General features: G+C 37.9%; 1 protein-coding gene across 3 annotated transcripts in view; it reads right to left on the bottom strand.

Moving 5' to 3' along the window:
* BNC2 (basonuclin 2) overlaps nt 1–14,153 on the bottom strand; it is a 462,055-nt gene extending 447,902 nt beyond the window's left edge. For all 3 annotated transcript variants that reach the window (XM_029055970.2, XM_039910765.1, XM_039910766.1), the window contains exon 1: nt 14,047–14,153. In XM_029055970.2, coding sequence (XP_028911803.1) covers nt 14,047–14,049 — 3 coding nt within the window. In that variant the 5' untranslated portion in view covers nt 14,050–14,153. The remainder of the gene's footprint in view (nt 1–14,046) is intronic.
* Nucleotides 14,154–14,258: the final 105 nt, after the last annotated feature.

The raw sequence follows: 14,258 nt of genomic DNA, 5'->3' as shown, positions 1-14,258 counted from the left end.
TCCATGAAAGAAGCACATGTTGCCCCGCTAATCAGGACTGTGTACCCGTAACTTTGCCAAACAGAATATTTCATGCACATTCAGTCTGTTACCTTGTTGTACTCTCCTAAGCGATTAATGTGATGCTTTGCACACAGTTAGCACTCAATAAATACCAATAAAGCTCAGAAGGCTACCATCAGGTTATACAGAAGTGCTCTAGCGTTCTGGATTGGAAACTGCTGAAATGAAAATATAGAGTAAACTGCAGGTACAGTCAGGAAAGTAGAAGTTGATACATGCTGACCACATCTCCTAAAAGTAGAGCTTGGCTTCCAACATCCTTTATAAAGCACAATTCTTAAAAAGTCTGATGTGCTCTCCACAATCAAATTGAAAAAGGTGGCCTGAAATTACTCCTCCATTCATAGTTTTTCTAAGATAATGTCTAAAGCAGCTGGGTTTTATCCTATTATCATTATGTTCTGTCTAGGTTTTGAGAATTCACCTAATTAAAACCTTTCTGAAGGCAGTAGTATAGAACTAAATTCTCATGAATTGTTTTAAACTTAATTCCTTCCTGTGTCTCATATAATGTTTCTGTGTGGAGAGATAGTCATACTACATGTGATGAGGGATGCGTTATGCAGCTGCTGAGTCAATGACTGTGTTTTTTTCTTTTATCTCTTCTTTGAGAGTCCCAGGTCAAAATTTTTATTAATGATAGAGTTCCTTCAAGACACTCAATTGACAGTTTTTTGAACTCTTCTTAGAACATCTTCTTAGAACAAATATGTCTTCTCCCCCACAGTTATATAATACAATGTCTAAGTTCAGATTCCATAAAAACTGCTTTCAACTTGAATATATCACTGTATACTGTATATTAACAGATATGCTATTTTATCTTTTATAAAAACTCCGTGAACTCTGATTTTTCACATCTCCTGGATTTATAATTTATTTGTACATAACATTTATTCAATACTAACAAGATTTATAACTCAAAAAAATATATGGAATCAATTAGCTGATTCCACATCCAAAATACCATTTAAGATGGACACACAAAAAACAAATGAAACGTTTTTTACAAAAACCTTAGGTTTAAATTTACTATTTCCTTATTCCGCCCATAAACCTCTCCTAAACTGCATATGATTAAAAGATAAAGCTGTCAAGATAATTTATGACATTCAATTGAGTTGTGCAGATTCAGCCAACTCTCTATTATCTTTTTTTTAAATGGCATTTGTTAAGCACTTACTATGTGCCAGGAACTGTACAAACCACTGGGGTAGATATATGCTAATCCGGTTGGACACAGTCCATGTCCCATACGGGGCTCACAGTATCGATCCTTATTTTATGGATAATGTGACTGAGGTACAGAGAAGCAAAGTGACTGGCCCAAGGTCACACAGCAAACCAGCGTTGCAACCAGGTTTAGTACCCAGGTCTATGCTCTATCCACTAGACCGGGCTGCTTCTCAGGTTTATGGAGGAAATATTTGACATGGATTTCTCAATACCTCAAATAATTAACAAGGCATGCATATCAGGCCCCAGTGTAGAACATACTTTAAAATTTGAATTTACTTGCAAGTTAAACCTGTACACTGGAAAAATATAGGCATCAACTGTTCCACAATGGGTTTTAAAGACTACACAGCACAGAAGAAAACAGTATGATTATTCCTGTTTGAGTTCCACATATGTGGTCCTCTGTCAGTAGGTACCGTTGATGGTCCAATTCAAAAGGAGAAAGGGCTCACTGCTCAAAGTATATAGTTCTGAAAAATGCCCAACAGCTCGAGGAGGAGGTATGGCTGGTGGAAACAAGGTCATTTTACCAGAAATTGATGGATTTCAATTTTATGTTTTCTCCTTTTTCCTCCCTGCCCTCTTGTGAGTGAGTCAAGTGGTTTGAGGAGGAGAATGATAAGTAAGGTGCTTAGACAATATGAAAACTGAATAATCCACTAGAGTGGATAATGAGATTTGTCTATAAATTGATAAATGTGAGTATTTGTGTAAGACAGACAAGGGGAAAGAGGGAAGAAGGGGAGTAAGATAGAGAGTATTCTGGGAAAAGCTACCTTTTCTTAGTTGACTGAAATGTCTAACCACTAATTTTAATTCAGCATGAATTTATTCATAATTCATATATTCTTTGGTCAATGTTTAAGCTTTCTGTAAATTTATGTGTGATCTTAGTTAAGAACTTCTTTCTGTCTCTTATGGCCAGGTACCTATTAGGAGAACATATCACCTTGAAATCATCTTAGTACTAGAAGTTTGAAACTGTGAAAATCCCTGTACAATTTCACCAAATCCACCATGTTTCTGTAACTAGCATACTAACTAGTTCTGTAACTAGCATTTAGACTTTGAATTTGAACAAAAGATCTTTCTCTAAAGATATCAGAAGAATCTGTACTTATTAATTTCTAATTGAAAATGAATAAAATATAGTCAGTTGTAAAGGAACAAATCAAATCTTATTGCTGTCTCAGTGTGAATATTTTATGCATGTACAATATAGATTTAAAGTTACTAACACATTTAAAATGTGGTCAATTCATCAAGTGGTTAATTATGAATAGCAGTTTCATTGTGTGACTATTTTTGTTAATCCAGCTATAATTTTCAACCTTTCTGCTGATTGAGAATTCTTAGCTAGTCGATGAGGATTTATCTGTTGGTAGTTTCTAGACTCATTACTGTTGTATATTTGCATTTCCGAAATCAGGTTGGCAAAAATGTCCTAAAATCATAAACGAAACCTGAACCAACGGTTTACTAATACCAAAATATTAAGTATTTATCCAGGCACAACATATTTAACAAGACCGTAGTGAAACAGAATGAGAAGCAGAGAGTGGTCTAGTGGAAAGAGAATGGGCCCGTGAGTCAGAGGACCTGGGTTCTAATTCCATCTCTGCTACTTGTCTGCTGTTTGACTTTGGTCAAGTCACTTCACTTCTCTGTGCCTCAGTGATCTCATCTGTAAAATGGGGATTTAAGACTGTGAGCCCATGTGGGACATGGACTGTGTTCATGAATCTAGTTGCATCTACCCACTGCTTGGTATAGTGCTTGGCACATATTAAGCACTTAACAAATACCATTTTAAAAAGAAGAAAGAAACAAGTTTTAGAATATATTGGGACTTTTATTTTCATATCAGTGTTATGTTTCCATTGTAATCCAAAATGCTGGTTACCACCCTAAAAAAATGCAGTGTCCTATTTTCTCCCCTGATAAGTCTCCACAGAGAATGCTGGTGAAATCTCTTGGTTTTGGATAATAATAATAATGATGGCATTTGTCAAGCGCTTGTTATGTGCAAGGCACTGTTCTAAGCATCTTTTGCAAACTGTTACACTCACAAATACATTTCAGAATCCATTTGTTTAGTACAATCTGTCACTGCCATTTGTGCTAAAAAAATGAAACAGATGATGATGGTGCCACTTTCCATGTTTGTAAATACATTTAAAAAAACAATATATGGCTACTCAGTCCTTAGTCCTTGCACACATGCTAGGCATTTCACTAGGTTAGGTCTAGCATGAACCACCAAGAGAAACTGGATCTAGTTTATTCCCTACAGAACTGTTGGAAAAGTTTTGAAGATGTTTATCTAATTCTAATATCTTTGTGGTTAGATCATTCTAAAGCAAAATTGATTGTTTATTAATTATAGCAATCCATCATGCACCAATATAAAAAACATCCAGCATGTTTTATTTCTAATTACCACTGTAAACAAAAGGAAAATCTTGAATTGAGTTAAATATTCATTTCCATAGACTTATGGGTTCACATGGACAGTATCCAGTAAAATGTCCTTTCTTCAAAGGTAGCACCATAAATTATGGACTGACTAACCACTGCAGCGCTGGGTGGTGTTGGTTTTTCCCTCTCTCTTCCCACATTAGAGCAGTAGGGTGGGGGAGTAGGGCTGGAGATTAGAAAAAGTCCACAATGCACTCCATCAAGCAGACATTCTGGGTCCCTGGGGTGAGGTAGGAGGTGGACCTGATGGTTCATTTGTCCTGTGGGTATACAACAATTCCTGGAGATTTTTGGTTGAACATCAAGCTATGAATGCCTAGCAGATTTGGGCCAAGTAAAGCCTTTGAAAATGAGCCCACCATGTACAGACCAAGGAAGAACCTGTTTATTCCCTCTGTTGTCAGACAATTGAAATGATGGAACTAAGATGAGGTACCAAATCTTATGACACACTACATTAGAGAAATTCTGTGAACAAAGAAAATGGACTTTCATGGCATGTTCAGTTCTCACTTTCTCAAGGCAACACAAGCACAGTTATGGAATCTAAGACACTGACAATGGGCTTGAATACCAAGGCTGAAACACAATAGGTTTTCAGCAAATGTGGAATTTATTTTTACAAACCAGGGGGTAGTGATGGATTCTCCGCTCTTTAAAAATTACTTTAATTTCTCTATGGAGTTTTCACTGTTATCAATCTGGAAAAATAAACTTGCAAAGAAAGTCTTAAAATGTAAATGTGACATAAATAGTGTGGCAAAATAACAGTTCTGTGGCATTTACTAATCATGAGCTTCTAAATAATTCTACTACTAACAAATAAAAGTGCATATTCCACCTGAATCTATTTGATTGGAATAACCTTTTTAATCGTTGTTTTTATGCCAAGATGAATAATAAAACTTTTGTCTAACAAAACTGGCAAAATGACAAAAAGTCAATACAGTTACGGCAATAACAGCCTATCAAAAGAACTACAAAGTAATTATTTAGATGGTAATAAATATAGACCTGTATTAACATGAATAAAGAGAAAATGAAAGCTTTTAGGGAAACAAATATTTCTTTTAATTCAACAATGACACTACATAGCCACCTCCAAATTAGTTTACCTTTCATTTGTTCTTCAGTTCCTGTAACTCAATTTTGAGGTATTCTAATTACAAAATTCACCAGGTAAATCATAGTACAGCGAAGGAGGGAGTAGTTCCTGCTAATGCTTTCAAATGTCAAATACTAGATTTAAACATGGAAATTTATTTAATAACTAACTGGCCCTTTCATCTCTGATTTGGAAACCATGCAGTAACTTTTAGATTGATCAAAGCTAATGTCTGTCATGGCAGAAGGGCATTTTCAACACCAGGTAGCCAACACTTCTCATTTACAACTTAGGTTTTTCCTCTTTCTGTAGTGCCTTAATGCACACAAAGACCGATTCTCCACCCCTTTCATTTTTAGCCCTTTAATATTGCCTTGTGGACAAAGAGAATCCCTATGGACATGACGTTACGATTGCCTAGTACTAATGATCTAGTAAGACTGTAAACTCGTTGTGGGCAGGGATCATGTCTACCACCTCTGTTGGGTTGTACTCTCCCAAGCACTTAGTACAGTGTTCTGCACACAGTAAGTGCTCAATAACTACAACTGATTGATTAATTGATCGATTAAGTGGTAATGCTAAACACAATCCTCTGGGTAAAGGTGAGTGAGACTATAAACTCCTTGAGGGGTTGGATCATGTCTACTATATATAATGTATTGTGCTCTCCCAAGAACTTAGTATACTGCTCTGCATACATTATGCACTCAGTAAGGATTCAGCTAAGGATTCCTTAAAGCAACACAGTTCAGCTTACTCCCTCTCCAGTTCTGTCCTTGAGATAGGAGCCGTTCTAGCCCATGCCTGCCTCAAGGACAGGATCACTACAGCAGTAGTCTCAGACCTTGTATTAGATTCCCTCAGTGTCTGGGGCTTTTGGTCATGAGAGAATCGCCTCCAAGGTTCCAAGTCCTCCATTTCAGCATAAACGCTCGCTCCTCCCTGCCCCCTCACGACTGATCCAAACCAGGCCGCGGCACCCAAAGAGTCATGCAGCCTAGGTACATATAAGTGCTCAAAGTGGTGACTGAGAAAGGCTGTTCAGGCCACAGAATCTTTGGCCCGACAATCACAGTGGCAGTATGCCTGGCCATTCACACAGCTGGGGAAGAAGGGGTGAGAAGTGATCCTCCTGACACTGTCAAAGTCGTTTCCATTGAGGAAGCCTCAGTGTCCTTAAGAACTTGGAAGCAGCCCTGCTCTCACCTGAGAGAATGAGGCTTTATGTTCTCCAACCACTTGAACTTTTCTTTTGCTGTGCAACTATTCTTTGAAGGGTAGTTTTTTGGGTTTTTTTCCACAATCCCTCAAAAAGTTATTCTTTTCACTGTACACTCTTCATTTGTTAGTGGTGTTGGTTCTGTACTGGTTCTGAAGTTAGAGCAGTCAACAGAGGGAGTCAATCTTATTCTGCCCCATATAAAAATAATAGTTGTGGCCTTTATTGAAGGCCTACTGTATGCCAAGTCCTGGGGTAAAGGCTAGATAATCAGATCAAACATAGCCCCTGTCCCACACAGGGCTCAGAGTCTAGGGAGGAGAGAGAACAAATATCTTATTCCCATTTTTACAAATGAAGAAACTGAGGCACATATAGGTTGAGTGACTTGCCCAAGGTCAAACAGCAAGCAAGTAGCAGGGCTGGGATTAGAACCCCGGAGTCAGGAGACACCCAATGCGGTTCTCTTTCCACTAGGCCACACTGGGATTGGTTCTCAGAAGGGTCTCCCTCCCTCCCACTACACATGGTGCAGCAACATCACATGACACTGCTGGACCCCATACATAGCTGTCCTACAATAACCTGGAAAGGGGACATGTCCCAAACTGAGTTCAGAGGTGAGGGAAAGGAAATAAGGAAAATGAAGCTTGCTGTCAGCAGTTATTCTTCAGGGTAGACATAGGCTTTTCTTTGTCCTGGCAGCCAATGCTGCCAAAGTGCAGCTAACTGCTGCAACTATCCCAAGAGTCCCCCAGTCAGGCAGAGTCTTGGGGAAGTGGGTGGGGGAAACACATAAAGGTAGCTCAACTTGGTTCCCTCGAACAGAAAAGGGGATTAGCTAATACTCTCCTTCACAGAGATGAAGGGCTTTCGTCCTGATTCTCAATCAAACTTGCTGTGGATGTCAGTTAGGCAAAAGACAAGTATTTACTTAATATAAGAATTTGAAAGAAAGAAAATGACAATGAAATTATTTTACTTCAGGTAAAATAATAAAAGCACCCCTAAAAAGAAAGTTGGAGTTAAAAACAAAGTATGGAAAAAAATTCTATTCTGACTTCACTGTGATTCCCTTCTATCGTTACTCATTTTATGAATCCTTTAAGAAAATACAGAAAAAAAATAAGTTCTCTACTCAAAATATTTTTTAAAATGCATTGGGATAATCTTTTTTCGTACACGCTTAGGCGAGCCAAAAATATGTTTTACATTTTGAGAATGTAGCAAAACCAGGCAGGGTTAGAAGAAAAGAGTAAAAGGGATAGGAGGAGAGTGGAGAAGGTGTTGTAAATTTAAAGTTGAATTACTGCTTTCCCTTTGAAATGACTAATAAATACATATATTTCTTAATTATTTTTATATACCCACACTCTTCAGAATATGAAGTAATTGTGGATGACCACTTTACCTAATCAGTGCAAAAATAAAACTGAAGTTTCAGAAACATCAGAGGTATATTGTATTTCACATCTTCAAGGTTAAAAACTATATGAGAAAACGCTATTCCCTGCCGTCAAAAAATATTTAATTTTCTCCTACAAATAAAGCTTAAATGAAAATAATGTGATTGACAAGCACCTCACAGGCAAATCTTGGCAACCTTTAATACAGTCCATCTATTTCGCCTCTTAAGCAAAATTCCTTCACAAACTGTTTGTCTTTGCAATAACTCCTACAAAGCTCATTACTGTCAGCCTTGGTCTATCCCCCATGTTGTGCATTTATCCCTGGGATGCATTATCAACATGTGGCACATGTCCTTGACATGCACAGAAGAGTTGCACCCCAGGATAGCAGCATGCACGACAATAGTGTTGACTCTTACTCCTTTATGGTTGCTGGGATGTAACCGAGAAATCTAATAACTGTGACAGTAGGCCTTTAGGTTTCTCCTTGCCTTTCCAGACAGTGAAGCTGCACAGACACTAATGAAAGGTTAAATGAATAGGAATAGCTGACAAGAGGTACAATAAAGAAGGGGCTTGGTAATCCACAGACATTGAGCAGAGATCCTTGGCTCAAGCAGAGAAAGGACAGCACATCGTCGAGTCACAATATTTTAAACAGCTTGCTATACACAGAGGCTTTTGTGTCTGGGTACATGTCTGGCTTTGGATGAAAAAAAGATACTGAAAAGGATTTCAGCATGGGGTACTTTGGCAAATGTAAGGTCATAATAAGGGAAAAATTGTGTGTGTGTGTGTGTGTGCGTGTGTGTGTGCGTGTGTAGCTAAATCTTTCTACCAAAACTAAAAAGCAGTAACTAAAGACACATGATCCAAAAGTTTCAACATAATGTTGTACACTTTGACAAACGTTATGTACTGAAGAACATAGTCGAATAGTGTAGATGCTGGAGTGATAAGAGTATCAGGGTCAACACTTACATAGGGTTTGAAATGGATATGAATAGCTAATATTTTACACTTCACATATTCCACACTTTTCTCCCTCCATCAAATGATTCTGCAGACTCATTATTTTACCAAGGTTCCACGCCTCTGGATTTCAGTCAATTTCAGGTGATGCAAACATACCTAAACATCTGAGCTATCATATCCCTGAGCCTGCAAAACTTCTCAACCGTCAGTGAGCAATTTTAAATATGATAGTAATTTCTGAATTAGAACTAAAAACATTTGCTAATTAAAATTACTGCAACTTTTAAATGATCTACACTATTCTTTGTAACACTTGCCTTTATTAATGAATATCCTCCTCATTCCATATCTGAAGTATTTTTATTCCTTCAAAAAAGGATTTTAAGTAACAAAAAGTTGCTAAAATTCTCAGCAGAACCAAGTGTTCGAAATGATAGATGAGAGAAGTTTTATGACACGCTTATTTTCCTAGATTTTTCGGGAGAGTTAAGACAATTGTCATTTTATAAAATAAAGCCGTAACGCAGTAGTGAAGGTGATAACAAAAACAAGGTCTGGAATTTACCTGCCACAGAATTACGGTAAATATGCATGAATTTCACTCTAGCCTAACAATTCATGGTAGAACTGCACTCTGAACATGTTCTAAAACAAGAGAGCCTCTTGAACAACCAAATTAAATTACATCTGAACTCTTGAGTCTACTAAGGGTTCTAATAAGCATCAAATAAAAGCTTTTTTTAGCTAGCAACATAATAAGAGCTATTGTGCAAGAGATTTAAAAAATGGCAAATCTAGCCATTTTTCTCACTGGATTATATCATTTACTTTAAATGGTAAATAAATTTGTCCAAAGTATGGCTGACGGAAACTAGTATACAATTATGAAAAAGCAATTGTGATCCATGAGGTTTTAATGTAAACATATCACTTAAGTTTGGTACAAAGGCTGATAAATACAAATGTGCAGTTAAATAACAACAAATCTTGGCAGTAATGCCATCAAGTCCTAGTTCTTTAAATTCGATAATAGAACAAAGTATGAATTGTTGTCTATTGCTTCCTAACATATCAGCTTTCTGAAATGGCCTATAACTTAAATAGGGTAGTTTAGACTGCTGTTTTTTTCCTCTACGCACAATTTTATACATAACTACATCAAAATCAATACAAATAGGGAGGGTTTTTTCCCTTAATCAACTCAAAGTATTTGAATTTTATTCTGACTTGGCAAAGGTAACTTTTAACTGAACTTTCAAGACCTGTTCCCAATGCATGAAAAGACATGAATGCCTCCAAATCGCACCCTACCACCTCCACTTCACTCTAATTGAAACAGGTTAAGATGCATTTTTGACTGAAATTTTCCAAGCTAAAAGGTACCTGGAATCTTCACGGTACTCTATAGCTCAGCTGAAAAATTGTAGAATTTCTGCAAATCACAGCTGGACTACAATAATAGCAACATCAAGCCCAAATACTTAAGTATGATTGTTAGCAGCACCTCTTCATCTTTCCATTTTCCAGAGCATTTATTACCTTTTTAACCTTAGGCATATGTGATAAAATCAAGAGACTCCCTCTAGCTCTGCAGAGAGGAGTTTTACTAACCAATGATTGTGTGTGTGTGTGCGTGTGTGTGTGTGTGTGTGTGAGAGAGAGAGAGAGAGAGAGAGAGAGAGAGAGAGAGAGAGAGAGAGACAGCCAGACAGAGAGAGTGAGATAGAGTGTGTGTGTGTGTTGTACATCCTATATATTTTGAAAAGGAATATAGAGAGAGAGAGATAGAGGGACTATTTCCCTTATGTAAGAATTGCTCATGGCTGCACTTAGCAATATTTTCTATTCTATATCTTGATAGGATGTAGATAATAAATGAGGACATCTAATAAGGAATAAAAAAGTTAAGTATTGCTTATTACATGTCCTCTAAAGTCTATGTTAATAATTTCCAACTTACACTTGATTTACAAAATTCTATCATGAAACCTTATCCTGTTTGACAAATTAGTCATGTATGTATTTAAAACATAGATGCAACCTACTTTTCCATGATTGATTTCAATTTTTTAAATAAATAAAATGGAAATAAATATTTGCAGAAATCTAGACAAGGGTTATGATATCTTTTCTGAAAATGCACTTTCTAATATAGCTCCTTAAAACAAAAACTATATTTGTAAATGTGTTTAGCCAGGAAGCTGGTGGCAATTTGTAAAAAAAACATTTTCAACTACCAAACTATTTATGCACTGTATCAGTCATGTTTTTATAATTCTTTAATCTCTTTTGCAATTCAGTATTGGATATTTCAGAATTATAGTTATCAGGTTAAAAAATATATACTTGTAGTATGCCACTGATGTCTCACTGTAACTGAGAAATCATACTTGAAGACTAAAAAATCATTTCTAATGAGTAAGTTCATTTACGAACTACTGAAGCAAACCAAATTTTATGTCCTGTACACTTTTTTCTTAAATTGAAACATTTTTAAAATGTGCTGAATCTACTGTCAAAAGATTAAAAGACAAGAAGAAACTATCATCTTCCAAGACCCCACCTTTTTTGGACTCCCTTAAAATAAGAAAAATGATCAGCAACAACAACAAAAAGAATAGCTTATTCCCCCCTTTTAAGCTAGTGTCCAATTTCTCCTTTTCTGAACAGCTGTATTATCCAACTTAAGTTGCTCTGCTAATTTCAGTCCCACAAGGACTAACTTGGAAGGCAAAAAAATACAAGAAAAGATCAATTTGCTGGGAAAGATCAAATGAGAAAACTGTGGGGACAGCACCAGGTCAGAGTGTGGAGAACTAAGCAGACCTGTTCTTCATTAACTTAAGCTCTCTTGGGACGTCACACACTACCTGTCCATGGGCTTTATTGAACCGCCTAACCCTTCTCTCTGTTCCACTCTTCTGGGCCCAAGTGAATCATATCCTGCTGCTGACAAGTTAGCAGGGGACTGCGGCTACAACATGAAAGTACTTTTCTTTCTTGTCTAAATCAGGCAGATTTTTGAAAAGACGACATAGCATTGACTCGTGACATGGCAAGATGAAATGAGAGGTCTGGGTCAGTCTTGGAGCTGTGCAGATAAAAGTAATCAAATGACACTCCTGGAATGCAAATTGGCATTCTTGACTGCAGCAATTGCACAACCATGAAACATCCCTGACAGCAAGCAAGATTAGGACAAAATGTTATGTAAAGCACTGAACTCAAAAACTCTTCACTAGAAAATTCAAACTGAAACGCTTACATTTTAATGCCGCAATTCAATAGTCAAATTCGCTCCGCTTCTTTATTGCTTTGTTTCAGGTAATCACACATCTTGTTTGATCCATATCTTAAACCACAATTATAGAAATTTAGGCATTATGAACCTATGTCAACCCCTAATATTTTCTATTTAGCTTGTTATAAAAAAGAACTGAAAGCCAAGGTCATAGTAACTGTCCTAAAGACTAGTTTCAAACTTTTTTCACTACATATTCATGTACTAACAAAGTTTCCATTCAAGTTTCACTGAGTGTAACTCAGGTGAGCGTACGAATATGCATCTTGACAAAGTGGTTCATTATCGGAGTTCTAAATACATTGCATTTTGGAAACTTAAAGTGTACCTATATATAAGAACTTCACTATGCTGGACAGTTGAATGAACGGCTACAATATAACAGAGTCCAGGAGCCTCATAAAGGTTCAAGTGTGACTGTTGGGATTCCGAAGAGCAAGACGAGTTCTACATGCTTTTACCAAGGGTCTACCATTCCCTAGTGATACTGCAGCTCAGACACACACTACCTTGTACTGTCTAAAATAAATCCTGGTTAAAACATGTGTTTGTGTGTGTGTGTGTGTGTGTGTGTGTGTGTGTACAGCATTAATATTTGAAAACCATAGAGTATGAAACGTGTCAGTGGGACAAATGGACTTAATCACCTTGAAAACTAGTTAACACGTCGAGGGTAAATGACAATTTGGATTACCGTGTAAAGGAATATAATATCCACTACTGTCTTTACTGCTGCCAGAAAAATAAATACCCTGCTCAAAAAAGAGAGCTTTAAGATTTTGCTTTCCTTTCCCACTTAAAGCGTCCAATAACCATAACTGTTGGCTAGGCACAAAAAATTTGAAAAGGCCCCTTTCTGCCACTTTAATCCTGGGTACATGGGATTATTTTATGATGTCTTTTGTGCATCAATTTTACAACAGCTTGACTCTAGGGTAAATGGGAACCATCATAAATCGCATGCTGCTTTCAAAACCACTTTAATTTCTGTCAGCGTTACTGTAACCACAGTCCTGGGCACATGCTACATTTTTTTTGTTGTTGCCTGCATTTGACAGTCGCATCTCCTACACTCCAATTGTGGCTTTGATCACTGAAACAAGAGATGTCACATTAGGGGAAAAGAAGAAAAAAAATGCCAACCCACTATCTCTCTCCTCCTTATATATTCCATCTAGATGCAGAACATACTACATCAAATCCCCAAGTGAGGGTAACAATAGCAACGCTTGGTAGAAGCAACTAAAAGCTAGGGAGTGGTCAAGCCACATTTCTAACAAATCACTTCACTCAAAGCGGACAGAGCTATAGTCATCACTAGCTGAACTAATTGCTCTCTTCATTTACATGTAACTATCACTATCATACTAGGCTGAAGGGCTACAGAGTGTACTTGGAGTCTTGCTTTTTAAAATATACTTGTGGCTTGCGACTGAAATCATCCTCACACCACAGGAGATTTCAGCAAATTTAACTCTTCGATTGCAATCTCATATCCGCCCCCCTGCCCCAAGTCAATGTCTTGGAAGTGCATCTAAAAATCTGCTTTTACAAAATCCCAATATAGAATTTATGATATTTGTTCATTTTTACAGAATGAAAACCCGCCCCATGTTTTGCACATTCTCTAGGCAAGTACAGAAACATTCCCTACAACTTTGGCTTATAATTGGTGGCTTGAGTAAAGGAAATCTACAAGCAAAAGTAACGAAAAATCGCTGGTGGTGGTGCAGTTAACTTCTGTGGCAAGTACCCATACACCATACACACACAGAGACACACACACATAACCAGATCTTTCACTCCTCTGCTGAGTTTCAAAAGTTATCTTTACATTAAGCGCAAGGCTTCTTTACCCCTACGGCTACTACAGCAGCTCAATCCCTTCTGACCCCCCTTTTTCCTTCCCCCACAGCCTTCTTCCCCCTCCTCACTCGGGATCCTCAACCTTCTCCCCCCCCCCCCCCACCCCGCTCACCAGACTTTTGCATCTTCCTTATCTTTCTGGGGGCAGTTATGGTAAGGGACAAACCCAGAGCCGTCCCGAACCCACCCTCTACCCTCTGCTTCTCCTAGAAAGTTTGGGGTGAAAGTTTTAGAGAAAGAGCTCAGGAGCACAGCGTGAGCCAATCTGGACTGAGTGCTTTCTTGCTCCTTGGCTCTAGAAACAGAGACTCCAGAACGAATCCTACTTGCGTTAGTGAGTTAAGCTAATTTCTAGAATGAAAACGAAAGGATGTTGGAAACTTCTTACCATCTCTGCATGTTGGTTGTCAAGTGCAGCCCCCGCCTCTCGGTCTCCTCTTAGCGGCAGCGTCTGGACCAGCCCCTCTGCCTCCTCTCTCTCCTCCGTCTGTTTCTTTCTTTCCTCCCCCTCCCTCCCTCTCTGTCTCTCTCCCTCACCCTCCCTCCACCACTACCGTTCTCTTCTCCTCCTCCGCCTTTTCTGTCTCTCTCCCTCCCTCT

The sequence above is a fragment of the Ornithorhynchus anatinus genome, chromosome X5, assembly GCF_004115215.2.
Source record: "Ornithorhynchus anatinus isolate Pmale09 chromosome X5, mOrnAna1.pri.v4, whole genome shotgun sequence".
In the NCBI taxonomy this organism is placed as follows: domain Eukaryota; kingdom Metazoa; phylum Chordata; class Mammalia; order Monotremata; family Ornithorhynchidae; genus Ornithorhynchus; species Ornithorhynchus anatinus.
This window is presented reverse-complemented; position numbering and strand designations above follow the sequence as displayed.